Source organism: Melopsittacus undulatus, chromosome 9 (assembly GCF_012275295.1).
Source record: "Melopsittacus undulatus isolate bMelUnd1 chromosome 9, bMelUnd1.mat.Z, whole genome shotgun sequence".
In the NCBI taxonomy this organism is placed as follows: Eukaryota; Metazoa; Chordata; class Aves; order Psittaciformes; family Psittaculidae; genus Melopsittacus; species Melopsittacus undulatus.
In genome coordinates this window covers 409,763-435,290 of record NC_047535.1, presented here as the reverse complement: position 1 = coordinate 435,290, position 25,528 = coordinate 409,763, and the positions used below count along the sequence as shown (strand labels likewise).

Genomic DNA, 25,528 nt, shown 5'->3' with positions numbered 1-25,528 from the left:
AGGCAGAGGTCCCCAGGAGCAGCACCCCTGGTTCTTTGCTACTTGCCAATAACCCCTGTGCCTGAGGCTGCAGGTCCTGTCCCGCAGCAGGGATGGAGGGGCTGAGGGAGCCCAGCACCCACTGCGGCAAAGGGGGAGCCCCACAGATGCTGCCCCACGGCTCCTGCGGCAGCGCCGGCCTTGGGCAGTTGCCACGCAGCCGGGAGCAGCCGGGGCCTGGCAGTGACCTTCAGCTGAGCCAGGAGCTCCTGTGCAGAGCGGGGCCACAGCAGCACGGAGACTGCAGCCGTGGGCCCCACTGGGAGCAGGAGCCGCTGCAGAGACACAGCCTGGGCACCCTGGGGTCTGCCCTGCACTGGGACCACCCCACGGCAGGGATGGAGCAGCCAGGACCAGTTCCAGACCAGTCACCGTACCAGGAACAGTGGGTCAGGGCTCTGGGGATCCCAGCCCAACTCACCCAGGGACATAGGCAGGGCAGGAGGTGGCCATGGGGTGCTTTATTCCCATGCAGAGCTTGCCAGGCACAAAAAGGGGCTGGGGGCACCCGCAGCAGCCCCACCGCCTGCAGAGGCACTTTGGGGTGCAGGGAGAGGCAGTGACCCCCCAAACCCTGTCAGACCTCCCCTACTGCTGCTGTCCCCCCAGCCGAGCACCCCGGGGCATGGGGCCGTGTCCCTCACAGGGAGCTGCTGTGTCAGGAGCCGGTGCCGAGCACTGGAAGGAGCCGGTGGCCAAGGAGGGCGGCTGGGGCTTGGGTCTGTGCCCACAGGGGCAGCCCCAGCCCCTCTGGAAGGGGATGGTGAAGAGCCCGTAGGTGATGGGGTCCAGGCACGCATTGAAGAGGCCAAAGATGAAGAGGATGTGGGCGAGGGCAGGTGAGACCCTCTTCTCCATGGCCCGCGGGCAGAACCAGTACCACAGCCCCAGCAGGTAGTAGGGGGTCCAGCAGAGGATGAAGGAGGAGACAATGACCACGCTCATCTTCAGCATGCGCAGCCGGGCTCTGGGGATGTTGTTCCTGGAGCACCGCAGCGAAGCATCCTGGGAGGAGACTGGGGGAGACCATGGCCTATGAGTGGGGGACCCTGAGCAGCCTGGCTGGAATGGGGACCCCATTTCCTAATGGGGGGTCCCCACACAGCTCCAGCCAGGGCTCCCTCCTGCTCTCCCCATCCCAGTGTCCCTGCAGAGCCCCCAGGCACAGAGCCATGGCATCCTGGACACTCACAGAGGCTGGAGCCCATGCGCCGGGTGATCTGCAGGAGGATGCGGGTGTAGCAGCAGACCATGATGAGCAGCGGCAGCAGGAAGAGGCAGGTGAAGCCCAACATGTTGTAGAAGGTCTCATGCCAGGGCTGGGCAAAGCTGCCGAGCGTGGTGCACTGTGTGAAGTTGTACAGGGGCTGGATGGTGACCGTGACCGTGTGGAAGAGGAAGAGCTGGAGGCAAAGCAGAGGTGGGATGGCAGCCAGGGGCTCCCAAGGTAGAACACCAGTATCCAAACCAGGGACTATTAGAGCCACAGGGTCAGGCCATGGTCATCAGAGTGGGACCCAAAGTCACCCATGCACCAGACGGGCTCCCCACCCCCAGGGACTCAGGGCACACAGAGGAGGGTGTTGGGCTGCCTCTCCTCCATCCCTCTCCATCCCTGTCCTGCAGGCTCACGGCAGCACCGGCCTTGGAACCCAGCCGGGCACCCTGAAAGGGTGGGAGCCTTCCATGGGCATGAGCCAGAGCAGAGCTCTGTGCCGGTACCTGTGGTGCCGAGAGCACCGCGCTGAGGAGCCAGGCGACCTGCAGCATGATGCGGTTCCTCCTCCGGGCACGGGCAATGGCCAGCGGGTGCAGGATGGCAGCCTGCCGGTCCAGGCTGATGACGACGGTGACGAAGGCAGAGGCGTACATGGCCAGCAGCCGCAGGTACATGAGGATGCGGCAGGCCAGGTCCCCTGCCCACCACTGCAGGGTGATGTTCCAGATGGCATCCAGCGGCATCACGGCCACGGTGAGCAGCAGGTCGGCCGCAGCCAGGTGCCGCAGCAGCAGGCGGATGTGGGAGCGCCGGGACCCCGATGCCCGCAGCACTGCCAGGTTGCAGCCGGCGGAGAGGGCAAACAGGGCAAATGTGATGGCCACACGCACCTGGGCAGCCGGTGAGAACGTGGGCACCCGCAGGGGCTCCGCAGCCCCCTCGGCCGGGGGTGTCCCGGTACAGCCCCCATGCAGGGCGCCCATGGTGCTGGGGGGCTCCACACTGGAGTTCCTCATGGGGTCTGTGTCCGGATGGCCCCGTCCTGCGGCAACAGCAGCCTGGGATGGGGGCTCAGAGGGGACGGGTCCCCCGGAGCCCTGCTTCCTGCTCCACACCATGGGGTCTGCACCCCAGCTCACTGCCTCCCCCTTCAGCTGCTCCCTCCATCCCCACTGCTCCCCCCGAGCCCCTCACATTGCCACAGGGGTCCCTGGCACCAAAGAGGGCAGAGTGAAACAGTCTTGGCTGACCCCAAGTGCTGCCCATCATCCCTCAGCCTGGAGCATCCCCTGTGGTCCTGCATGGGGATGGAGACACACGCAATTCCGGAGTTCCCAAGGGAACCAGCACCCACTCCCCACCAGCACCACCAGCACCACCTCACCTCCAGCCAGGGTGTCCTGTCCAGCCGTGGCAGGGTCACTGTGGCTGGTGAATGAGTGGGGAAGGTTCTGCTGGCTCCGGCACTCGCAGCACCTCTGCACCCGCTGCCAGGAGACACCTGAAGGCAGCTCTGGGTGCCCTTGGCTGGTAGCTCAGGTTCCTCCTTGACGTAGCCAAGCTAGGAACAGCTCAGTCCTGCAGCCTGCACCACCCCCTGTGCACAGGGACACCCGAGTGTGCGCAGAGCTCATGTACACACACACAGACACCCGAGTGTGCACAGAGCTCATGTACACACACACAGACACCCGAGTGTGCACAGAGCTCATGTACACACACACAGACACCCGAGTGTGCGCAGAGCTCATGTACACACACACAGACACCCGAGTGTGCACAGAGCTCATGTACACACACACAGACACCTGAGTGTGCACAGAGCTCATGTACACACACACAGACACCCGAGTGTGCACAGAGCTCATGTACACACACACAGACACCCGAGTGTGCACAGAGCTCATGTACACACACACAGACACCCGAGTGTGCACAGAGCTCATGTACACACAGACACCCGAGTGTGCACAGAGCTCATGTACCCACACACAGACACCTGAGTGTACACAGAGCTCATGTACCCACACACACACCCGAGTGTGCGCAGAGCTCATGTACACACACACAGACACCCGAGTGTGCACAGAGCTCATGTACACACACACACAGACCCAGGTTCAGGGTTCTGTTGATGCCCCCACAGACACACAACACACACGGCTCTGCCAACAGTCCGAGTCCCTCCGTACCCGCTCCCACTGCACCGGCTCATCCCACATCCCTCCTTAACGGAGCAGGGTCCCTGCTGAGCACCTTGTGCAGCTGCGAGCCCCATAGAACCCCCGGGAGCAGGGGGGGTGCTCGGGCAGCAGCGATGTCCCCACAGCCGGAGCATCCCCATGTCCCCTGAGCCGTGGCTGGGGAGAGCCGCAGCCGAGCGGAGGGCGCCGGGGGCTGATTTGCATCTCAAAGGCTTCCCCCGCCCCGCACAGGGAATTAACGTAATTAGCGAGTCCTTGCACAGAGACCCGCAGCTCATTAACCCCCAGGCCCCCGCCCAGGGCCCCGGCGCATTCGCACCCGGCTGCCAGCCCAGCACGGTCCCATTAACGGGGGACCCCAGTGGGGACCCGTGGAGCGGGTTCCTCTGTAGCTCCCCCCCGCGCTCCGCTCTGTCTGCGGGGTCTCCAGCCCAGTGGGGGGGTCAGCCCCACACCCCAGCCCGTTGCGGGATCCCCAACACCCACATTTCACTTCGTGCTGTGGGACTCGCTCCGGCAGAGGGACGGGCAATGCTCAGCTCACACCGAGCCCCAGAGCTGGACCCGCGGGTGCTGGTGATGTCCATTCCTCCTCGGCCTCCCCACAGTGGCTTTCCCAGACGTGGTCTAGCCTGCCCGAGCAGCAGGCCCCAACCTCTGCAGCCCAGCCAGGCAATGCTGGTACCCACACCAGAGCCTGACCAGATAGATGCCTGTGGCTGGCCTGTCTGCAGAGCAGGAGTTCACCAGCTTGGGCATCCTCTTCCTGTCCCCAAATCTGATCCCAGAGCCAACACAGTGACCCAGGAATGGAGCATCCCGTGCTGTACCTGGCTCCTGCCGTGGGAACAGCCACATGGTGACACATGGAGGGGCACAAGGGTTTATTTATGTACAGTCGCAGCCCCCCAGTGTGTCCAGCACAGCTCCAGGCCCACATGAGCGGCAGGTCGTCCCCACCACCCCCCACTGTCCAAGAAGGGACACGGTCCCCAGAGCTGCTCCATCCATGTAGTGCGTAGTGGGGCCGCATGGCACTGAGCAACTGGGGTTTGATCGGGTCAGTCCTGGTGCTGCGGTGGGAGCAGAGCTTCCAAGAGCGAGAGCAGGTCTGCAGACAGGTCCTGGGGAGCAGAGCATGGATCAGAGAGAGACCAGCCAGGAAAGGAGCTTGGGGGGGTTGATAGAGCACACCCACAATGGGACCAGCTAACAGGACCTCAGTGAACACGAGGCAGGGTGGCACTGGGGAGGGTCAGTGACCCGCATGCACCCGCTACAGGGAGGAGAGAGACACCTCTCCCTTCCTGACCCCAGACAAGGCTGTTGTCACCTCAAACCTGGTCCTCCCAGTGCCCCAAGATGTGAGTGCACAAGGGAGTGACCTGTGCCCATGGGCTCACCCCAGACACGTACCTGGGTGACAGTCCCTGCATCCACACACTCCGGCAGCATCAGCCCTGCATCCAGGAGAGGGTCTCCAGGGAGGTCCGGAGAAGCTCCTGCCCCATGAAGGGGAGATGGCCACGAGCACGTGTCAGGGGTGACTGCGCTCCCGTACAGCTCCGGGGGGGTCCTCATCGAAGGGACGTAGGGGTCCGACCCCCAGGCTCCCGGCCCCACGTCTGGAACCCCAAGCACCCCCAGGGGGGGCCCTGCTGCAGCGCCACAGGGAGCTGATGACCCCCAGGCCCCCGGCCCCCCACCGCCAGCCCCGAGCAGCTCCGGGGGGGGCCCGGCCACGGGAGGTGACCCCCATCCCGCAGCGCCGGCGGCCGCAGCGTGGCTCGGGGCCGGTGCGGGCGGCAGCGGGCGGGGCTCCGGGCTCCGGCAGCAGCCCAGGCCCCGGGGGCAGAGCGGGCAGTGCCGGGGGGCCGCCCCCCGCCGCCGGCCCAGCGCCTCCTCGCCGAGCCCCAGCAGCGCCGAGAGGTGCGCGATGTAGCGGGCGGCGAGGCGCAGGGTCTGGATCTTGGTGAGGCTGTGGCCGGCGGGCGCCAGCGCGGGGGGCAGGTAGTGCCGCAGCCGCCCCAGGGCCTGCGCCAGCCGCCGCATCCGCAGCTTCTCCCGTTCGCTGGCGCTCTGCCGCGGGCCCCCCGCTGCTGCCCGGGCTCCCTTCCTGCCCCTGGGGCCGCTCCGGGGTCCCCGGGAGGCTGAGGGGGAGGAGAGGCCGCAGGAGTCGGGCGAGGCTGCGGGAGAGCTGCTGCTGTAGCCCTCGGGGTCCGGGGGTCCGCGGCAGCCCCAGTGCTGCGGCAGGGATGTGGGGGGCAGCGGGAGGCCGGGGGCTGACATGGCTGCGGCTGCGGGGCCTGTGCCGGAGTCTCCCTCCCGGCCCCGCTTTATGCGGGTCCGAGGTGTGAAGTGGCACCTTCGTGGCCGCCACCAGCAGCACTTCAAAGGCCGGGGTGGGGGCGAGGGCTCTGAGCACGGGGGTGACAAATCTCACCCCAGAGCTGTGGGGCTGCTCCGGTGCCTCCCCTCCCCGCCAGCCATCACCCTGCTCATGTTCTGAGGATGGGCTCGGGCCGTCGGCAGTGGGGTGAGCAGTGGGGCTGCAGTGGGGTGTCCTATAGGGTCTGCACTGGGATGCAAGCTGCAGAAGTGCCAGCTCTGGGGGTCCCCGTCCACCACCATCACCACCACCACCCAGCGTGGCTCCCGGGGACACCGGCCCGGGCACGGCCCCTCCAGGTCCCCACTACCGGCACTTCAGTCACCCCTCGGGAAGCACCCGGTGCCGGTGCCGGTGGCGCTGCGAGGGGCGGCCCCCGGCGCGGTGACCCCACGGGGGGGTGTGTGTGAGGGGCCCCCCCGCCGCGTTCCCAGGCCCCGCAGGTGTCGGTGCCGCCGGGTGCGAACGTTTCCAGGGAAACCGACCCCTCGAGGGAAGGAAAACCCATCAGGGAGCGGACGGGAGGGGGGGGGGGGGCAGCGGCACGTGGAGCTCAGCACGAGAACCCCCAGCACGGGAACCCCCAGCACAACCCGGGGTAGGGAGGGGGGCTCGGGACCCCCCGGGTCCGGAGGTACAAGCGCCCCTGCACAACATCAGGCATCAGCCACAGAGCTGGGATGGGGCATGGAGCCAGCAGTGGGGTGACAGAGCGGCCCCTCCGCAGGGAACTGCTGGTGACACAGCGGGTGCTCAGCGCCTCGCTGCTCACGGGCTCGGTTTTCCACAGGAAGCTCGTTCAGTTTTCCCTGGCAGGGCCGTGGCATGGAGGTGACAAGATAAGTCCTGCTTATAGTTCACTGCTGCCTGAACACTCCTGCCACACTGGAACTGGGCACACGGCTCAGCCTGGGCAGCCCTGGCCCCGGTATCACTGTGTGGGTGTCCAGGGCTCCAGCGGTGCAGGGGTCGTAGGGACGGGACACTGACCTTCTGTGGTCCCCTCATGCCACCACACTTGCCATGGCACCAGGCCCGGTGCTGCTGGAGGATGAGCCCCATCCAGTTCCCGAGGGTGCTGGTGCCCACCCTGACCCCCAGCACTTCTCTGGGTGCACACGTCTGATGCTGTCCCAGAGCCTGTCTCCATCCCTGGGGGCTGCAGTGGGGTCCAGGGCGCTCCGCGGGGTGCTCAGCACAGCCCAGGGCACGGCCCCTTCCCCTGTGCCCCTCGGCGCTGCCCCAGCCCCACTTCCCCGCCCGTTCCCGGGCCCCCTCCTGGGTCTCATTAGCTGATGAGCTCCCGGGTAATGAGTTCTGCGGCCCCTGCGGCCGCTTCCCACCTCCCTCTGTTTAGACAAGTGCTGGGGCTCGGCTGGGCCGTGACAGCGCTGATGTGGGGTCAGAGCCCCGCTTGGGACAGCCCGCAGCCCCCACCTTCGAGGGAGATCCCCCCACTTCCCTCTGGCATGTTTAGGACCATAGGGTGGTGGTGAGGGCACAGGGATGGAGTTGGTCACAGAGTTTCTCATGATGCTGCTGCCCAAACCCCTCCTGCACCCCAGGAGCAGCCAGTCCCCCAATAAGGAATCCCACCAGGGTCCCTCCCCAGAACACCTTAATACCCTCTTTGGACTCACCATCCCTGCTCCAGCACCTCTGTCTGCATGGCTCCCAGTCCTGGCTGTGCACTCTTGTACCCCTGGCTAGGATGGGGACTGCTGGCAAGGATAGTGCCCGGCCCAGGGGTGAGGGACATAAAAGCATCACAGGAGACAAGCATCCCAAAGAGCTCAACATCCCCATGGGGCTGCCCACTGGGGACCCAGTCCACAGCCTGGAGTTCACACAGTGGGTCAGGAAGACCAAATCAGGGCAGCCAGCACAGGGATGTCTCCTGGGAAAGGAACATGTCCAGAGGAGGCCATGGAGATGCTCCGAGGCCTGGAGCAGCTATGTTCTGGAGCCAGGGTGAGAGAGCCAGAGGTGTTCAACTGGAGAAGGCTCCTGAAGGGGAGACCTGAGAGCAGCTCCAGTGCCTGAAGGGGCTGCAAGAAACCTGGAGAGGGGCTTGGGACAAGGGATGTAGGGACAGGCCAAGGGGAATGGCTTGAACCTGCCCAAGAGAGGGGAGACTGAGCTGAGCTCTGAGGCAGAAGCTGTTCCCTGTGAGGGTGCTGAGGCGCTGGCACAGGGTGCCCAGAGAAGCTGTGGCTGCCCCATCCCTGGCAGTGCTCAAGGCCAGGTTGGACACAGGGGCTTGGAGCAGCTGCTCCAGTGGAAGGGGTCCCTGCCCATGGCAGGGGTTGGGGCTGGAGGAGCCTTAAGGTCCCTTCAGTCCAAACCAGTCTGGGATTCTGTGATTCCATTCTCATCCCACCACCGGTGCACAGCACATCCCTGCCCCTCGGGGCATTTGGTTTGAGCTGTGGGCACAGCAAGGACTCCCAGCCCTAGAGAGGTGTGGGGACACTGTTGGGTGTCGGGGTGCCAGCCCTGGAAGGTCAAGTCCCAGTGGCAGGGCTCCGTGCAAGGCGATGCGGGCTTGGCAGGGCTGGTGGACGCGTTAGCATCTCTCATGGCCGTGTGAATTGGTTCCTGCACACTTCCCAGCGTCGGGCAGCGCCAATTAAGGGTCGGAGGAGTCAGAACTGACACCTCTGCAAATGGGTCCGGCATTCCCAGGCTCCCAGCCCGGCTCTGTGGGTTTTGACACCTCCGGGCGGCCACAAACCCGTCCCGTCGCATAAAGCCGGGGCACCCCCAGCCCCGGGCAGCGGAGCCATGGCCGGACCCCCAGCCCCGCTGCTGCCCTGCGGCCTCCAGCCCCCAGCACCCGCTGCCCCTCTGCGGGGCTCCGGTGATGCCACCCCCGCCGCTGCCCCCGGCAGCTCCCGGTGCCCCCCGCGGGGCCGGCGGCCGGGCCCCGGTTCCGAGCCCTGGGGCTGCGGGCAGCGGGGCCCGCGGCAGAGCGCCAGCGAACGGGAGAAGCTGCGGATGCGGCGGCTGGCGCAGGCCCTGGGCCGGCTGCGGCACTACCTGCCCCCGGCGCTGGCGCCCGCCGGCCACAGCCTCACCAAGATCCAGACCCTGCGCCTCGCCGCCCGCTACATCGCGCACCTCTCGGCGCTGCTGGGGCTCGGCGAGGAGGCGCTGGGCCGGCGGCGGGGGGCGGCCCCCCGGCACTGCCCGCTCTGCCCCCGGGGCCTGGGCTGCTGCCGGAGCCCGGAGCCCCGCCCGCTGCCGCCCGCACCGGCCCCGAGCCACGCTGCGGCCGCCGGCGCTGCGGGATGGGGGTCACCTCCCGTGGCTGGGCCCCCCCCGGAGCTGCTCGGGGCTGGCGGCGGGGGGCCGGGGGCCTGGGGGTCATCAGCTCCCTGTGGCGCTGCAGCAGGCCCCCCCCCGGAGCTGCTTGGGGTTCCAGACGTGGGGCCGGGAGCCTGGGGGTCGGACCCCTACGTCCCTTCGATGAGGACCCCCCCGGAGCTTCAGGGGAGCCCTGGCTCCACATCAAGGTCGTGGTCGTCCCCACTGTGCAGCCTCGGAGCAGGGACCCCCCTGCAGCCCCCCCGGAGATGCACCGAGGCCACGGGCACGGCACCAGCTTCCTCCTGCTGCTTGGAGCCAGCAGCCCCTCCGCAGCCCCCCACGGTAGGAGTGACGAGCATCGGTCCCCCCGCGACCCCAGCGCCTGGCTTCCAGTCACCTGCGCACCTGCAGGTACTCACAGCCCCGTCCCCATTCCCTCCTCCTGCACCCCTGAGGCTGGGAGAGAGTCCAAGGGTGGGTGGGCAGGGGTGTGGATGCTCTTCATGGGGTGCGGGACTGGCTTCACCTATAAATCCCCCCACAGCATGGCCAGGGTGTCTACCTGGGTATGAGGCACAGCAGGATGTGTGCTGAGCCAGGGAGCATGGGGTGTGCAGCATGGGGCACAGGATGTGGGGCCAGGGATGAGGGACACAGGGTGCTGGGCAGGGACTCTGGGTGCTGGGCAGGGACTAGGGTTGCTGGGCAGGGGCACGGTTCCATCCGGCAGCCTCTCACCTCACACATCTCCTCCTGCACAGCTCTGCATCCCACCAGCCATGGACAGAACCCTCACTGCAGTGCCCCACACAGCCCCGGTCCTGCCCGGCTGCCCCCCAGCACGGCACTGGGGGGGCTGGAGCTGATCCCACAGCCCTGGCCACAGGCTGCACAGGGGACAGGGACGTGGCTGCACCAGACGGACACCGGGACCAGGCTCCTCAATAAAGCTGCTGTGCACTGCTCCAACATGGCTCCTTACTGCGGGACCCCAATCCCTGCGCCCCAGCTCCAGTGCCTCCAGACCAGAGGCACCCGCGGGCTGGTACCCCCATACACACACAGAGCCTGGCATCGCCTCCAAGCCAGGGGCACCTGCAGCTCAGAGCTGTCCCTAAGGGTGAGGGAGGGACCCACCGCCCGGGGGGCTCTTCCAGCCCCCCCGATACCAGGAAGGATGCTCCTGCCCCTTCCCTGCAAGGGGTTGGCACTGGGGCTGCTGGGCCCATCCAGCTCCATCCCTCGGTGTCCATGGGGTCTGGCTGCAGCACCCTCTGGCACACCATGCCCACGCCGGTGCCTCCTGCCCTATCCTGCAGTGGCTGCCGGGGGGGTCACACAGCGCAGGGGTGCTCAGAGCAGGGCTGGGGCTCAGCGGGAGAGCTCACACGCAGCCGTCAGACAGAGGGGCCGGGGCCTGGCGTCACCAAAGCCCCCAGAGCCACTTAGCACCAGGATCCTAATGGCCCCCACCCCACGGTCCCAGGCGCTTCCTGCCCCCCCCCCCAGCAGCACCCAGGGCAGGGTGATGGTGTGAACCCTTTATTTACACCCCAGGCCCTGCCTGAGCCTGCAGAACCCAGCGCCTCACTGGGCAGCGATGGCTGCAGGGACCCACCAGGCCCACAGCCCCCCATTACCCCCTCTGCTGCCCATCATAGGGGCGTCAGGCACAGCCCCTCAGGTGCAGCGATCCTAGAGAGTCACCTGGAGTGTCCTGAGGTTGGAGTGTTTCAGGATGGGGGTTGAGGGGATGGAGTGAAGAGAGATGGGGAGGGGGCAAGGCTGGGGGCGGTGGGCTCTGGGACGTGAGCACACTAGCTGGTTAGCTGGTTATTTGGTTAGCTGGTTATCTGGTTAGCTGGTCATTTGGTTAGCTGGGGAGCTGGAGCCAGTCTCACCCTGGAACCAGGCCAGCACCTTCTGCTGGTTCTCATTGACCCAGTTGATGTTGGTGCGGGTCCTCTCCAGTGCCTGCTCCAGCGCCCGTGTCCCTGACCCGAAGCCAATGTCCTGGTTGTCTGCCTTGAACTGCTCCAGCTGCCAGAGGAAGAGACGTTGGAGCAGCCATGGGGCACACGGCTGCCCCACTGCCCCCCAGGACAGGGACAGAAGCCGATCAGAGCCTGGGGACCCAGGGGCAGGAGCCCCTTGCCGAGGGCAGTGGGATGGTGCCAGCAGTGCAGAGCAGGGCTGGGGTCCCTTGTTCCTCATCCCATAGACCCTGCCTGGTCCAGCCTCACCTGCTGCAGCTCGAACTCCGTGGAAAACCGCTGGGTCACCGAGGAAATCAGCCCGGAGAAGGAGAAGGAGCCACCTCCATACCTGGAGAGCAGAGCAGAGCTGAGCCAGCGGCTCCGGCAGCATGGGATGGGGACAAGGGCTGGTGCCACCCCCAGGTCCCCGGCAGATGGGGGTGCTGCCTCCCCCCCCCGAGCTCACTGGGTGAAGATCTTCCTCCAGTTGCCACGGATGAAGTCCCAGGCCAGAGGCTGCCCCACCACGTTGCTGGCGATGCTGTTGATGGTGGAGGTGGCATCCTGCTTGCGGATCTTGCTGGGGTCCAGGGTGTACTGCAGGTACCTGGGGGAGCACAGTGCCATGAGGGGCTGCAGGGGCTGAGCCATGGCACCCACCGGGACCCTGCACCCACCGGTTGAGGATCCAGGGAAGGCGGCTGCAGGTGAGGGCTGTGCGGAGCTTGTCAGCCTCAGACACCACCGGCGCCTCTTTGAACCGGTCCCAGATGAAGTCCCAGGCCTGCTCCCCGCCCATGGCCACGATGGTGCAGTAGATGGAGGAGCGAAGGTTCGGGGGGATCCTATGGGACAGAGGAGCCGTGAGCCTGGAGCCCTGCACCCAGTGCGGGCACAGCACCGGGCACGGGGCACTCACGGGTTCCTGGAGATGTTCTGCTGCCACTGCTGGAAGTAGCTGCTGGCCAGGTCCTGGCACTCGGTGATGCCATAGGAGCAGGCTGTGCTGATGGCATTGATCTCATTGTACCTGGGAGAGAGGGACCATGCAGGGCTGGGGATCAGCACAGGGCAGCCAGGGAACAACCAGGACCATGCCCTGACCTGGTGGCCATCCCAGTGTGATCGGGGAGACCCTGGGGTGCAGCCCAGCCCTGGGGCTGTGGCACTCACTGGTCCATCAGGCCACTGGGGATGGTGGTCCAGTTACTGGTGATGGTCTTGTAGTGGTTGAAGAGGGGCATCACCTGCTGCTGTATGTATTTCTGGGGGGCAGGAGGATGGTCAGCACCAGAGCCTCCGTTCTGGGGCAGCCCCAGCCCAGGGCTCTGCTCACCGTCATCACCCCAAAGACCTCACTGCGGTCAAACATCAGCTTGAAGTAGGCAAGGTTGTTGAGAGCTGCCTGCCAGGGCATGTATTGGGTGTCACGGCTCAGGAACCGGGTGGTGGCCAAGGCCAAGGTCACATCAATGTAGTGTGCCCTGCACAGAGAGGGCAGCATCAGCACCCACCGGTGCTGCCCTGGTGCCACCGGCACTGCGGCAGCCGGCACAGCTCACCTGGCCAGGTTAAAGGCATCATCGATGATCTGGGCACGGTTGATCACAGGGATGGCCTGGAAGAGAGGGCAAAGTCAGCATCAGAGTGGGGTGCATGGGGTGGGGGCCACTCCTTGTCCACGGGCAGCCCCATGTACCTCGTGGTTGGTGGAAAGCTGGTTGAGGAGCTGGTCCCAGTTCTCCTGGTTGTAGTTGACACGGAAGTACCCACTGACGTTCAGGTTCAGCAGGAGCCAGCTGGAGCTGCCCACACGGAACTCGGGTTTGGTGTCTGGGAGGGGGAGAGAAGGCTCAGACCCCCCCACAGCAGTACCCTCACCCCAGGACCCTGACCTGCAGCAGGAACCCCCTCCCAGGACATGCTGTACCTGACACATTCGTCAGCCACAGCCTCTCCCCAGTGGTCTCCGGTGTCATCCAGGTGATGGGCACGATCCAGGTGTAGCTGTGATGGGACAGGGGCAGTGGGACCATCCCTCACCCCCTGCCTCCCCACACCCCATCCGCAGCCCCCAGCCAGCTCACTTGAACACAGAGGGTCTGTCCACCACCGAGTCACGGTCCAGCAGGAAGTGGTTCTGCCTGACGGAGCCATCCAGGGTGTTGACAGTGACCAAGGGAAAGCCCATCTGCAGTGTCCAGCGGTCCATGATGTCGCTGATGTTGCCGGGCAGCTGGATGCTGCTCCTTCGGACAGCCTGCGGCAGGCAGCGCCGGGGGTCACCAGTGACAGGGTGTGGGTTGGGGGCTGCACCCCATGGCCAGGACCCCCTGAGCCGGGGCAGCAGCAGGGATGGGGCTGAGCTGGGGGAGGCAGCCGGAGCTGCAGCCCTCACTGACCTCTTCCAAATGGGTCCAGAGGTCCGTGTAGACGGTGTTCCCATAGGCGAAGGTGTGGAGGTAGGACTGGGGGAGAGAACCAGCGTGAGCCGCGGCAGGACCGGCACAAGGGGCACTGGCAGAGCACCGGGCAGGCCCTGCCATGGGACCCCCCCCCAGCTCCGGCAGAGCCTCACCTGCAGCCCCTCCTTGAACACACCCTCGGTGAGGAAGTCCGAGAGCATCCGCAGCACTGATGCTCCCTGCGGGCACCGCGGCTCAGAGATCCGGTGCACGGGACACCCGGTGCACGAGACACCCGGTGCATGAGACACCCGGTGCATGAGACACCCGGTGCACGGGACACCCGGTGCACGGGACACCCGGTGCACGGGACACCCGGTGCACGGGACAACCAGCTCACGGGACACCCGGTGCACGGGACACCCGGTGCATGGGACACCCGGTGCACGGGACACCCAGTGCACGGGACACCCGGTGCACAGGACCCACACAGCCCCCCTGCCCCGGGGACCCCTCTGCACCCACCTTGCTGTAGGAGATGGAGTCAAAGACCTCGCTGATCTGGGCTGGGGTGTTGATCTCGTCCTCGCGGAAGGACAGCGGGTGGGACGTGGCCAGGGAATCTGTCGCCATCACCGTGTACACCTCGTTCAGCACCATCAGGTCTTTCTGTGGGGGTGACAGCACCGGCCTCAGCTCTGCCCTCCCCCTGCCTGCACCCTGCCCGCATCCCGACACTCACAATGTTCCAGGAGAGCTCTGCTGAGTCAGCACCCAGGTACTCCACATAGGAGGCGAAGCCCTCATTCAGCCACAGGTCGTTCCACCACCGCAGCGTCACCAGGTTCCCGAACCACTGTGTGGGGCACAGCACCCGTCACACCGCAGGGACAGGGTGGGATGGAGGGGGGACAGAGGGGGTATGGTGAGTACCTGGTGTGCCAGCTCGTGGGCAATGACGGTCAAAACCCGCTCCTTGTTGCCGATGGAGGAGTAGGCATCGTCGAACAGCAGCGAGTTCTCCCGGTACGTCACCAAACCCCAGTTCTCCATCGCGCCCGCGTTGAAGTCAGGGAGACCAACCTGATCTGAGGGCAGAGGGGTCCTGTTGGTGCCACCAACCTGGGTACCTGCAATGCTAGTACCACCAACCCTGGTGCCACCAACCCCCAGTACCAACAACCCTGGTGCCTCCAACCCCAGTACCAACAACCCTGGTGCCTCCAACCCCAGTACCAACAACCCTGGTGCCTCCAACCCCAGTACCACCAGCCCTGGTGCCTCCAACCCTTCAGTGCTGCGGCACGCACCAGACTTGGGCAGCGGGTATGGTGTATTGTAGTGCCTCTCAAAGAAGCTGAGGATGTGGCCAGTGACCTGCAGTGCATACGCGCCCTGGCCCCTCCTGATGGCTGCGGGGCGGCCCCAGATGCGGATCTGAAGGGGTGGGATGTAGGGCTCAGGCTCAGAGCCCTGCGTGGGCAGGGTGAGCCTGTGCCCCCCATCCTACCAGCACATTCCCTGGCATGTTGTGCACGTATGTGAACTGGCTGACGATGAAGGCCAGGAGGTAGGTGGACATCCTGGGGGTGGTCTCAAACCTGGTGATGTTCCAGGTACTCCCATCGATCTGCTGCTGCTGGGTGCCTATGGGGAGCAAGGGGAAGGTCACCCCCGGCCCTGCCGGACCCCAGAGCTCCCCATTGGAGCTCCTCCACCCCACTCACTCCTGACGGGCATGTTGGAGATGGCCGAGTGGTCGGAGGGGTGGATCAGCGTCACCGTGAAGTTGGCTTTCATGGCCGGCTCGTCGAAGCAGGGGAAAGCCTTGCGGGCATCGGCCGCCTGCATCTGCGTGGTGGCCACCACCCTGCTGCGAGTGACCCCTGTCAGCCCCTGGCTCCCCCTGCTTGCCCTCAGCCCCATCCCTGCCCTCCACCAACCTGGTGCCCGTCTCATCCACGTATTCGCTGCGGTAGAACCCGGCCAGGTCATCAGCCAGCTCCCCGGTGAAGATGCTGACCAGCCGGTAGCGCTGGCCCTGCTGCAGCGGGCTGCCCAGCTGCACCACCAGGTACTGTGTGGTGGGCTGCAGCCAGGTCCTGGTGATGGGGGGCACGCTGGAGCCGTCCACTGCCTGCAGAGAGCTGTGGAAGGAGCCCTGCAGGGTGTAGTTGAGGTTCTTGCTGTGGATGAGGATGAGGTCGGTGGCTTCCACGCAGACAAAGACCACGCTGCTGTTGCCCTTGAAGATGTACATGTTGTTGGCGTCAGGCGTCAGGAAGGGCTGCAGGGTCACCTCGTAGAGCTCCGGCATCAGTGTGGTTGGCAGCCTCCACTTGTCCCAGGCATCTTGGGCACTGGGGGTGGTGGAGGCAGTGGAAGCAGTGGAGGTGGTGGAGGTGGTGGTGGTGGTGCGGGTGGTGGAGGTGGTGGAGGCAGTGGTGGTAGTGGTGGCAGCGGTGTTGGTGGTGCTGGGTCTGCTGGTGATGGGGTCGGTGGTGCCAAGATCTGTCGCCTTGTTCTTCTCCTGAGCATACACCACCGAGAGCGCGATGATGGTGGCCACAGCGCCCAGCCCCAGCACCACGGCCACAACAGCCACACTCTTGCTGATGAAGAAGCCGGCTGCCATGGTGGGGCTGTGGAGCGGCGGTGAGGGAGGTGCTGCCAGCCTGGTGAGGCTTTTAGCCTCTTGCTCCCACCGGTTTATCAGTCCAAGTTAATGAGTGAAGGATTAAACGACCATGAGGCTCAGGGTGGTGGCAGCCCCGGGATGAGCTCTGCACCTCCTGGGCTCACGGGAGCACCAACTGCTGCCGTGGGGGGAGGCTGGCACTGGGGATTGCACCATCAGGGATGGGCACAGGCCGGGGCTGCCAGGACCCACCTGGCCCTGCAAGAGGAGGGATGGGGCCGGCGGTCAGAGCATGGCCGGGGCTCAGCGCCCCACAGGGATCCCCATGGCTCCCATCCTGCCAGCAGCCCTCTCAAAGTCCAGGGCCGCAGCACCCAGCTCGTGCCGGGGTCAAACTCCATCCCAAAGCCCACACGTGCCACTGCCACCGGCTACGGGCACTGCAGCCTGCATGTGCCAAGGGCTGTGCTCAGCATCCCACCGGCCATGGGCACCGCAGCCTGCATGTGCCAAGGGCTGTGCTCAGCATCCCACCGGCCATGGGCACTGCAGCCTGCATGTGCCAAGGGCTGAGCTCAGCATCCCACCGGCCATGGGCACTGCAGCCTGCATGCGCCAAGGGCAGAGCTCAGCATCCCACTGACCACGGGCACCGCAGCCTGCATGTGCCAAGGGCTGTGCTCAGCATCCCACCGGCCATGGGCACTGCAGCCTGCATGTGCCAAGGGCTGTGCTCAGCATCCCACCATCCCACCGGGCACCGCAGCCTGCATGTGCCAAGGGCTGAGCTCAGCATCCCACCGGCCATGGGCACTGCAGCCTGCATGTGCCAAGGGCTGAGCTCAGCATCCCACCGGCCATGGGCACCCACAGCCTGCATGTGCCAAGGGCTGTGCTCAGCATCCCACCGGCCATGGGCACCCACAGCCTGCATGTGCCAAGGGCTGTGCTCAGCATCCCACCGGCCATGGGCACCCACAGCCTGCATGTGCCAAGGGCTGTGCTCAGCATCCCACCGGCCATGGGCACTGCAGCCTGCATGTGCCAAGGGCTGTGCTCAGCATCCCACCGGCCATGGGCACTGCAGCCTGCATGTGCCAAGGGCTGTGCTCACCATCCCACCGGCCATGGGCACCACAGCCTGCATGTGCCAAGGGCTGCACTCCATCCCACCGGCCACAGCCTCACTGGGATGCAGGGGTCCCATGGCACAGAGCCCCGGTGGGGGCACGGCTGCAGCTCAAGCTGCCTGTGCCTGGGTGCCGATGGGGGCACACGCTCCCCCATGGCAGCTCTGCCGGGGCAGGGGGAGCAGCCCAAGCCCCCCAGGCCGTGTAGGGTTTCCCCCAAGCCCATTCAGGAAGCATTATCCCAGAACACCCTTCCGGCCGCATGCAGCCTGGGACCGCAGTGCCCCACTGCTGGGGACACCCCCCCCCCAGCCCAGCCCCCTGTGCCCCAGCCCTACCGGCAGCAGTGGATCACAGATGTCCAGTCCTTGAGGGCAGCTTGTGTGCTCCGTGGGGCGCACGTGGGTCTGTGGGGCCCAGGTGGGTCTGTGGGGCCCAGGTGGGTCTGTGGGGTGCAGTGACCCAGCACTGCCTGGGAACAGGGCCAGGATTGGGCTCAGCTGGTGCTTGGCAGAGTGAAAGCAAACATTTACCTACTGCAGGGTTACCTGGTGGGCTGGGGCAGCTCCATCCCCTCTGCCCTGCTGCTGGGGGGGCTGGTGCCAGGGGACACCCTCCAGCAAGCACAGCCCGGCTGAGTGCAGCAGAACCCAGCACCCATGGGTGCCAAAGGGAAGGCTCAGGGTGGGTGATGGAGCCAGGAGCCATCCCCCTCTCTGGATGCCACAGGCAGCAGGAGAGCACAGAGCCCCCGGGCAGCCCCTGCCCTCCATGCCCGTGTCCCCCAGCTCACACTGGGGTGCAGGAGGGGTCTGGTGGCCTCCCCGCAGCCCCTCACGGGTCCATGCCAGTGTCAGGCACCCACAGCCTGGGCCGGGGCAGGAGCACTGCTGCAGCAGCCAGGCCTCACCTTCAGCTCTGCAGGGTCACTGGGGCTCCAGTCGCAGCTCCCCCCCAGCCCCGAGGCTCCCACTGGGGTCAGGGCTGCAGCCTCCAGCTGCGGAGATGGGTGCAGGGTGAAGCACCAAAGGCCCCGTGGGCTCTGCCTGCTCCCCAGCACGGGCAGCACCCGCACGGCCCCTGCTCCTCCCGCAGACCCGGGGCAGGATATGGGAAGGGGCAGTGGGGCCGGAGCCGTTCCCGGCAGCACAGAGCATCCCCTGGCCCCAGAGGAAGCACCAGACACATCCTGCAGCGGGGCTGGACATAGGCACAGCGCAGCCACCACTGCCTGCCCCACACCGACCCCGGCACCAAGAGCAGGACACATCCTGCAGTGGGGCTGGACATAGGCACAGCGCAGCCACCACTGCCTGCCCCACACCGACCCCGGCACCAAGAGCAGGACACATCCTGCAGTGGGGCTGGACATAGGCACAGCACAGCCACCACCGCCTGCCCCACACCGACCCCGGCACCAAGAGCAGGACACGAGCACCGCTCCAAGCTCCTCGCTATGGGCAAACCGAAGTGCAGCCAGATCCCATCCAAGCATCCCGGTGCCAAGCAGGACACAGCCGGAGCACCACTCACCTGCTCCCTCCCAGCGCTGCTCCAGCCGCACGAGGAGGAGGAGGGCTGGCAATGAGGAAGCAGCAGTGTCCGGCTCCTTGACCTCAGGAGCCGCAGTGGCTCAGGGCCAGCTGGGGAAGGGTTAAGCTGCAGGGAGGGGAGACAGCAGGAAAATTCCTTCCAGGCAGAGTCACCGTTTCCCTGCCAGGGGAAGTGGAGGCAGAGCCAGAGCTCAGGTCCCATGGGCCGGGGGAAGCAGAGGAAGGGGCCCCGGAGCCAGCCCGGAGCCTGGTGGCCGGATGGAGCCATGGCAGAGCTCCCACTGCACCCTCAGCCCCAGGACCCCCAGCCCAGGGGGTTCCCATTTCCCACCCCACACAGCACCCGAGCACCCATGAGCTGCACAGAGCCCCCAGTGCTCCCCCAGACCAGGCCAGCAGCACCCACAGCAGACACAGGTTCACATGATGTTTATTAGGAGACAGGGATGTGTCCAGGAGACCCCAGCCTGGCCTGGCCTGGCCTGACCCTACAAGCTTTGGGCCCTGCAGGTACACCCCAGGCTGGCTCCGGTTCATGGAGCTCCAAGGAACAACCGCAGCCAGGCTGGTTTGCCCCAGCACAAGGAGCAGGGTGGGCATGGGGATGAAGAGGGCAACGACCCAGGAGCCAGCAGCTACAAGGGCATTTGTAGTCAGGAACCCAAGAAGTGCTGGGAGAGGCAGGATCCAGCTCTGCCCCACATAGCAGGGACAGAGGCTGCACATTCCCGGGGAGGGAGGGGAGGGAAGGGCACCCTTCATGGTGGGACACAGGGAGCAGAACCGAGCCCAGGTACCCACGGCAGCAGCACCGGAGCCTCACTGAGCCCATGAGCTCCTGCTATGCCAGCCCCACAGCACACCGGGAGCAGGGGGGCAGGGGGAGCCCCAGTTCCCCCCCAGCCCGTGGCACACACTGGGGGCAGCTCACATGAACTGGGACAGGTTGGGCACTTTGATGTTGATGTCCCCGATGTTGATGTTCCGCGGGATCTCCGGGAGGTTGATGTTCTTCACAGCTGAGACCGCGCGGGAAGGAGCAGCCGAGAGCCCCCCCTGCGAGAGAGGGACCAGTGACCCCACACCCACAGCCCCATCGTCACTGTCAGCCTCGATGGGAACAGCCATTCCCATGCCCAGGCTGCCTTCTACGCACCACAACAGCAAGGAGTGAGCTGGTGAGGGACGTCCCCAGCCTGGTCCCCAGGACAGGGCAGGCAGGGACTGGGGACACCATCTGTGTACCACAGCTGCCCTGCAGTGTGGCTGCTCACCTCTGCCTTCTCCAGCTTGCTCTGGGCCTCCACCTGCGCCACGATCTCGTTCATGTTGGTCTCCAGCACCATGCCACCGATCACCATCTCCTGCAGGATGTGGTGAACCTGGGAGGGAAGGGAGGGGAGGGGAAGGCTGTGAACCCAGAAGCTGGAGAGGGGCTTGGGACAAGGGATGTAGGGACAGGCCAAGGGGAATGGCTTGAACCTGCCCAAGAGAGGGGAGACTGAGCTGAGCTCTGAGGCAGAAGCTGTTCCCTGGGAGGGTGCTGAGGCGCTGGCACAGGGTGCCCAGAGAAGCTGTGGCTGCCCCATCCCTGGCAGTGCTCAAGGCCAGGTTGGACACAGGGGCTTGGAGCAGCTGCTCCAGTGGAAGGGGTTGGAGCTGGATGGGATTTAGGATCCCCTCCAACACAAATCCCTCTCTCTGGGGACAGGCAGGACCATGACCCTGAGCTGTCCCAAGGCAGGGGCTGTGCCTGCAGCCAGCGATGCTCCAAGGGCACATCCTGGTTTCCAGCCCAAGGAGACACGAGCAGCCCAGGGCAGCAACTGAGCTTTGCTGGGCACTGGGACCCCTCCAGCCTCAGCACAGCCTCCTTTGCTACCTCAGCATTCCCAAGCACCACCCAGCACAGATAATGGATTTATGGGTCCCTGGTTCCTTCTGTGAAATAGGCTGTTACTGGAAGATACTGCAGTTGTTGGATTGTTTTATGGCTCCTCAGGGGCAGGCTGCACTTGTGAACCCTGTGCAGCTACTGCTGCCAGGGCAGTGCTGGGAGAACCCACACCAGCAAAAGAACCTGCTGGAAACAGCATCGCAGCCTTGTCAGGCCCCATCCTCCTCATGGCACCAGGAGCATGGTGGGATCAAGACCAGGGTGGATGGGGCTTGGAGCAGCTGCTCCAGTGAAGGTGCCTGTGCCCGTGGCAGGGGCTGGGACCGGAGGAGCTCCAAGGTGTGATCCCATTGTCAGTGCTGCACAGGGTGACAGCCCCTGCCCAGGGCACCCTCAGCACTGCAGCTGCAGTCCCAGAGCTCAGCCCAGCAAACACCACAGCTCCTGCACCAGGAGAGCATCAGGGCTGCAGGAAATGCTGCTCCTTCAGGATCTGGCTTCAGCCCAAGCTGGATCCCAACCAGCAGGGCAGGAATCCCAAGCAGGCTTTGTTCTCCACCCCAAACCAGCCCTTCCCGAGGAACTGCATCCCCACAGGACCTGCAGCTGCTCACTGAAACACCTCCATAGGGTACAGAGCACAACCAGGGGCTGGGCAAGAGCCTCCCCTGAGCCTCCCCTTGTGACAGGGATCCCAGTGGCTCTGAGGCTGCTGCTCCCAAGGCTGACCCAGCCCCTGCAAGCTCTCACTGCAGGACCCTGCTCCCCAAGCACAGCGGGAGGTGCATGTGAAGGCAGGAATGGAAAACCCCACAGCCTGTTCCCTAATGCTGCACCTGAGCTGTCGGGAGCAGGAGTGCTCAATGTGAACACGGGAGACATAAACACAGGCCACACATAAAGAGGGACGAGAGGACCAAGTGACAGTGGCCAAGGACTAAAGTCAAGGCTGAGCAGCAGCAGAAGCACAGGTTGGGAAGCAAACAAACCTGACTGGTAGCAAGAGCCTCAGGACCACTGAGCCCAGCATCTCCCTGTCAGAACCCTCCTGTGTGCTCGGAGCCCTTTGCTGGCAGGAGGGTTCAGAACAAGGGCAATTCCCACTGGGAAAACAGGCAGGAAACACGGAACAACCTCTGCTGTGGGTGAGTGTAAAGCTGCTGGGTCCTGGTCACACCACAACACAAGCAACCAAAGTGCATCGTCCTCAGCTGTGGCCAGGGCTGAGCCGGCAGCTGCCAGTGCTGCTCCACAGGTACCTCCTTCCTCCCGACTCCTCTGCTGTCTCTCGGATAAGCAGAGCCTGTTGCTGATGGGGTAACCAGCACTGCAGCACTGCAGGGGTTCACAGCAGGCACATTGTGAAACCCCAGTCCCCTTCCCCAGCACTGGCTCCCTGCCCGGAGCCCTGCCAGAGGGTTGCTGACCTGCTCCTCTGCCAGAGCTCAGGAGCTGGGATTGCCACAGAGGGAACAGTTTACAGCCTCACTGATCCTCTTCTCCACTCCTCCCTTCTGCTGGCACAGTTTGTGTCCAGCAGAACAAGCAAACCTCTCTCAGCAGCCTCGCAAGCCCAGTGCACATGAGCCAAGTCTCTCCCTAAGCACAATCTTCAGCTCCATCTCTGAGATGATCAAAGAGGTTCCTGCCCAGAAACTCTCCAGCTGAAGAGGAACCATTACAGGCTCAAGCCAAGGTTTACCAAGCACTTTGCATTCCAAACACTCCCATTGTTCCTTCCCTCTTTTCCCATAGCTCTAGTAAAATGTTAACAAGGTTCCCAATGGCCCCACTGCCCATGCAGAAGAGGCAGGACACCCCTGCCCTGCTCCAGAGCCTGCCCACCCCACCAGCAGCCTGTGCAGTGAGTGAAGCCTCAGCACAGATCCTGCAGTGCCCCAGCACCGGCAGCAGCAATGCAACAGGGCAAGCACTCAGGGATGGAACCAGTGTCCCATGGACTCAGAACAGAGCCCAGCAACTCAGGTCTCTCATCAGGACCCAACGTGAGCCCAGGCTGACAACTCCCCCACCTGCATCTCAGTATCTCCCCCAAAGCTGATCCTGAGCATACCAACAGCCTCTCCCAGAGGCTCCAGAGCCGCAGGCTGGCTCCTGGCCCTGGAGCTGTGGGGAGGGCAGGGCTCTGCAGCAGCCAGGCACTAGCCTGTGGCAGCACATGGAGCCTACAACCCACCTTGTCCATGTGGAAGATGAGGTCGAGCTCACAGACATTCTCAAAGCACTTGTCCAGCGTCTCCACAAAGACCTGAGGATGCAGAAGGGGAGGTGAGTGCATGAGAGCACCACAGGCTGCTGCCTGCCCCAGTGCCCACAGCTGAATAACCCACAGCCCCAACCTACACTTGCCACGTCCCTGGTGTCACCCTGAGCAGGGACTAAACCTGCAGGACCCCAGCTCCTGTGATGGCCTCGCAGTGTCTGAGCACTGCTTTCAAATGCACTTGGAACTCTGGACCCCTCCCTACAAGAGACCTTGAGGGGCTGGAGCAGGGCCAGAGAAGGGCAATGGAGCTGGAGCAGGGCCTGGAGCACAAGAGATGGGGAAGGGCTGAGGGAGCTGAGGGGTTCAGATGGAGAAGAGAAGGCTCAGGGGGGGACCTGATGGCTCCTTCCAAGTGCCTGCAGGAGGATGGAGCCAGGAGGGGCTGGGCTCTGCTCCCAAGGAACAAGGGATGGGACAAGAGGAAAGGGCCTCAGGATGCACCAGGGCAGGTTTAGATGGAGCCGAGGAACAATGTTCACTGAACAAGAGCCTGTCATTGGGACAGGCTGCCCGGGACAGTGGTGGAGTCACCATCCCTGCAGGGATGTGGTGCTTGGGGACATGCCTGCGGTGGGTTTGGCAGTGCATGGCTGGCACTGTTTTGTCAATGACACCAAACTGAGCGGGTAAATGAACACTGGGGAAGTGAGATCTGCCCTGCAGGAAGAGCTGGATGGGCTAAGGAGAACCTTACAAAGTTCAACAGGGGCAAGGGTCAGGTCTTATGTCTGGGAAAACCCAATCCCAGAGTGCAGCACAGGCTCCATAGGAGTGACCAGTGTGCAGCTGTGGCAGAGAAAGCCAATGGGGGAACTGGGAGGGGACAATATCAGCAAGGGCATCACCAGCAGAGATAAAGATGTCATTGTCCCACTCTGCTCAGCCCTGGAACATGGGTTCAGTTTTGGTTCCTGCTGTACAAAACAAAGGTGTGGACAGGCTGGAGAGGGTCCAGGGAAGGGCCACAAAGATGGTCCAAGGGCTGGGAAGTGTGTGAGGAAAGGGTGGGAGAGCTGGGACTGCTCAGCCTGGAGAAGGCTCAGGGAGACCTGACCCCATATTCCAGTATCTAAACAGTGGCTACAAAGAAGACAACTCGTGATGGGCACAAGTTACCACTGAGGAGATTCCGACTGGACACAAAACATTCCCAATGAGGACAACCAGCCCCTGGAATGATCTCCCCAGGGAACAGGGAACTCCCCAGCACTGGACACTGTTAAGGCTCAGCTGCACAGGGCACAGCTTGGACATCCAGCCTGGGTCATGCTGTGCCTGGAAAGGCTGAACCAGATGGTCCTTGGGGTCCCTTCAACCTGGAATTACCGGTTGCACTCAATGATCTGAAGGGTTTTTCCCAACTTAACACTTCCATGATTCTATTCCTTAAGGAAATCATCGCAATTCACTCCTCCTGCTGCTGCAGAATGCGCTCTGGGGCTCCCTCACCCGCTTCCAGAGGGCACAGCACAAACCACAGCACCCCGGGGCGGTACCGGGGGCAGGCACACACCGGGGGGCAGGCACACACCGGGGGCAGGCACACACCGGGGGGCAGGCACACACCGGGGGCAGCACCGACCTGGATGAGGTCCAGGATGCCGAGCTCGCTCTCCGAGGAGTCCACGCAGAACACGAAGTACAGTGTAGCGTAGTGCCGGTAGATCAGCTTGTAGTCCGAGCCGCCGAGCAGGCTGCGGGGACACGGACGGGACGGGGCGATGCGGGCGCGGCCCCGGGGCCGTCGGGGGCGCGCGGCCCGCCCGTTACCTGCCGCACTCCAGGAAGTTGCAGATGTGCTCGTCCCGCTTGAGCACCAGGTGGAAGGTGTCGCGGATGATCTGCTGCTGAGCCTCCTCCGCCTGCGGGCGGCAGCGGGCACGGTGGAGCGGTGCCCGGTACCGGTACCCCCGCCCCGCAGGACCCCCCCCCACCCGGTACCGGTACCCCCGCCCGCACCAGGTGCTGGTAGAAGCGGACGAGCCGCGGCTTGCCGTGGTTGTTGAACACCAGGATGGCGTTGATCATCCCGGCGGCGGGGCCGGGCCGCAGGGGCCCTCACCCGAACCGGGCCGGGGACGGGGCCGGCCGGGAGCGCTCCGCGGCTCCACCGGGGCACGGGGACGGGGATGGGGACGGACACGGGGATGGGTATGGGGACGGGTACAGACACGGAGACGGGTATAGGTATGGGTACGGATATGGGTACGGATATGGGTACGGATATAGGTACGGTGACGCCGCCGCTGCCCCGGCTCCGCCAGGGGGCGCCCGAGCCGCTGAGCGACGGGAGCCGCGCGGGGACAAACCGCGGCAAGGCGCGCGCGGGGGGCGGGGCTTGGCTGCAGGACACGCCCCTTCTTAAAGCGGCAGAGTGTCCGGGTTACCCGCGGGGTCAGAGGTCACCGGAGGGCCCAGTCCTGATTGGCTGGGCTGGTGAGGATTGTGTTCTCGACTTCTGATTGGCTGAGATGACTGAGGA

General features: G+C 64.8%; 5 protein-coding genes across 6 annotated transcripts; 1 reads left to right on the top strand and 4 right to left on the bottom strand.

The window, feature by feature from the left end:
* Window positions 1-627: 627 nt before the first annotated feature.
* Window positions 628-4,320, bottom strand: LOC101871591 (gonadotropin-releasing hormone receptor-like). Its single transcript, XM_034066134.1, has 4 exons — window positions 4,293-4,320; window positions 1,762-2,300; window positions 1,232-1,442; window positions 628-1,055 (listed from the first exon to the last, which is right to left on the bottom strand). Exons 1-4 carry the CDS (start codon window positions 4,318-4,320, stop codon window positions 628-630), a joined length of 1,206 nt encoding a protein of 401 aa, XP_033922025.1.
* Window positions 4,321-4,453: 133 nt separating this feature from the next.
* Window positions 4,454-5,751, bottom strand: LOC117436662 (mesoderm posterior protein 1-like). The gene is made up of 2 exons (XM_034066133.1): window positions 4,879-5,751; window positions 4,454-4,586 (listed from the first exon to the last, which is right to left on the bottom strand). The coding sequence occupies exons 1-2, from the start codon at window positions 5,749-5,751 to the stop codon at window positions 4,524-4,526; spliced, it is 936 nt and encodes a 311-aa protein (XP_033922024.1). The 3' UTR covers window positions 4,454-4,523.
* Window positions 5,752-8,635: 2,884 nt separating this feature from the next.
* On the top strand, window positions 8,636-9,732 carry LOC117436661 (mesoderm posterior protein 1-like). The gene is made up of 2 exons (XM_034066132.1): window positions 8,636-9,366; window positions 9,705-9,732. The coding sequence occupies exons 1-2, from the start codon at window positions 8,636-8,638 to the stop codon at window positions 9,730-9,732; spliced, it is 759 nt and encodes a 252-aa protein (XP_033922023.1).
* A 974-nt stretch (window positions 9,733-10,706) lies between these two features.
* Window positions 10,707-19,172, bottom strand: ANPEP (alanyl aminopeptidase, membrane). Of its 2 annotated transcripts, XM_034065937.1 has the most exons (22): window positions 18,843-19,172; window positions 17,648-17,815; window positions 15,485-16,437; window positions 15,269-15,414; window positions 15,052-15,188; window positions 14,852-14,978; window positions 14,475-14,629; window positions 14,284-14,397; window positions 14,067-14,210; window positions 13,715-13,780; window positions 13,539-13,604; window positions 13,224-13,396; window positions 13,067-13,143; window positions 12,836-12,969; window positions 12,699-12,754; window positions 12,473-12,620; window positions 12,310-12,401; window positions 12,056-12,166; window positions 11,814-11,981; window positions 11,603-11,743; window positions 11,404-11,485; window positions 10,707-11,200 (listed from the first exon to the last, which is right to left on the bottom strand). In XM_034065937.1, the coding sequence occupies exons 3-22, from the start codon at window positions 16,174-16,176 to the stop codon at window positions 11,018-11,020; spliced, it is 3,012 nt and encodes a 1,003-aa protein (XP_033921828.1). In that variant the 5' UTR covers window positions 16,177-16,437; window positions 17,648-17,815; window positions 18,843-19,172; the 3' UTR covers window positions 10,707-11,017. The 2 variants fall into 2 exon arrangements, with proteins under 2 accessions (XP_033921828.1, XP_033921827.1); XM_034065936.1 differs by lacking the exon at window positions 18,843-19,172 and having other exon boundaries at window positions 17,648-18,155.
* Window positions 19,173-19,276: 104 nt separating this feature from the next.
* Window positions 19,277-25,285, bottom strand: AP3S2 (adaptor related protein complex 3 subunit sigma 2). Its single transcript, XM_034065939.1, has 6 exons — window positions 25,006-25,285; window positions 24,817-24,908; window positions 24,629-24,740; window positions 22,957-23,028; window positions 20,137-20,244; window positions 19,277-19,918 (listed from the first exon to the last, which is right to left on the bottom strand). The coding sequence occupies exons 1-6, from the start codon at window positions 25,072-25,074 to the stop codon at window positions 19,790-19,792; spliced, it is 582 nt and encodes a 193-aa protein (XP_033921830.1). The 5' UTR covers window positions 25,075-25,285; the 3' UTR covers window positions 19,277-19,789.
* Window positions 25,286-25,528: the final 243 nt, after the last annotated feature.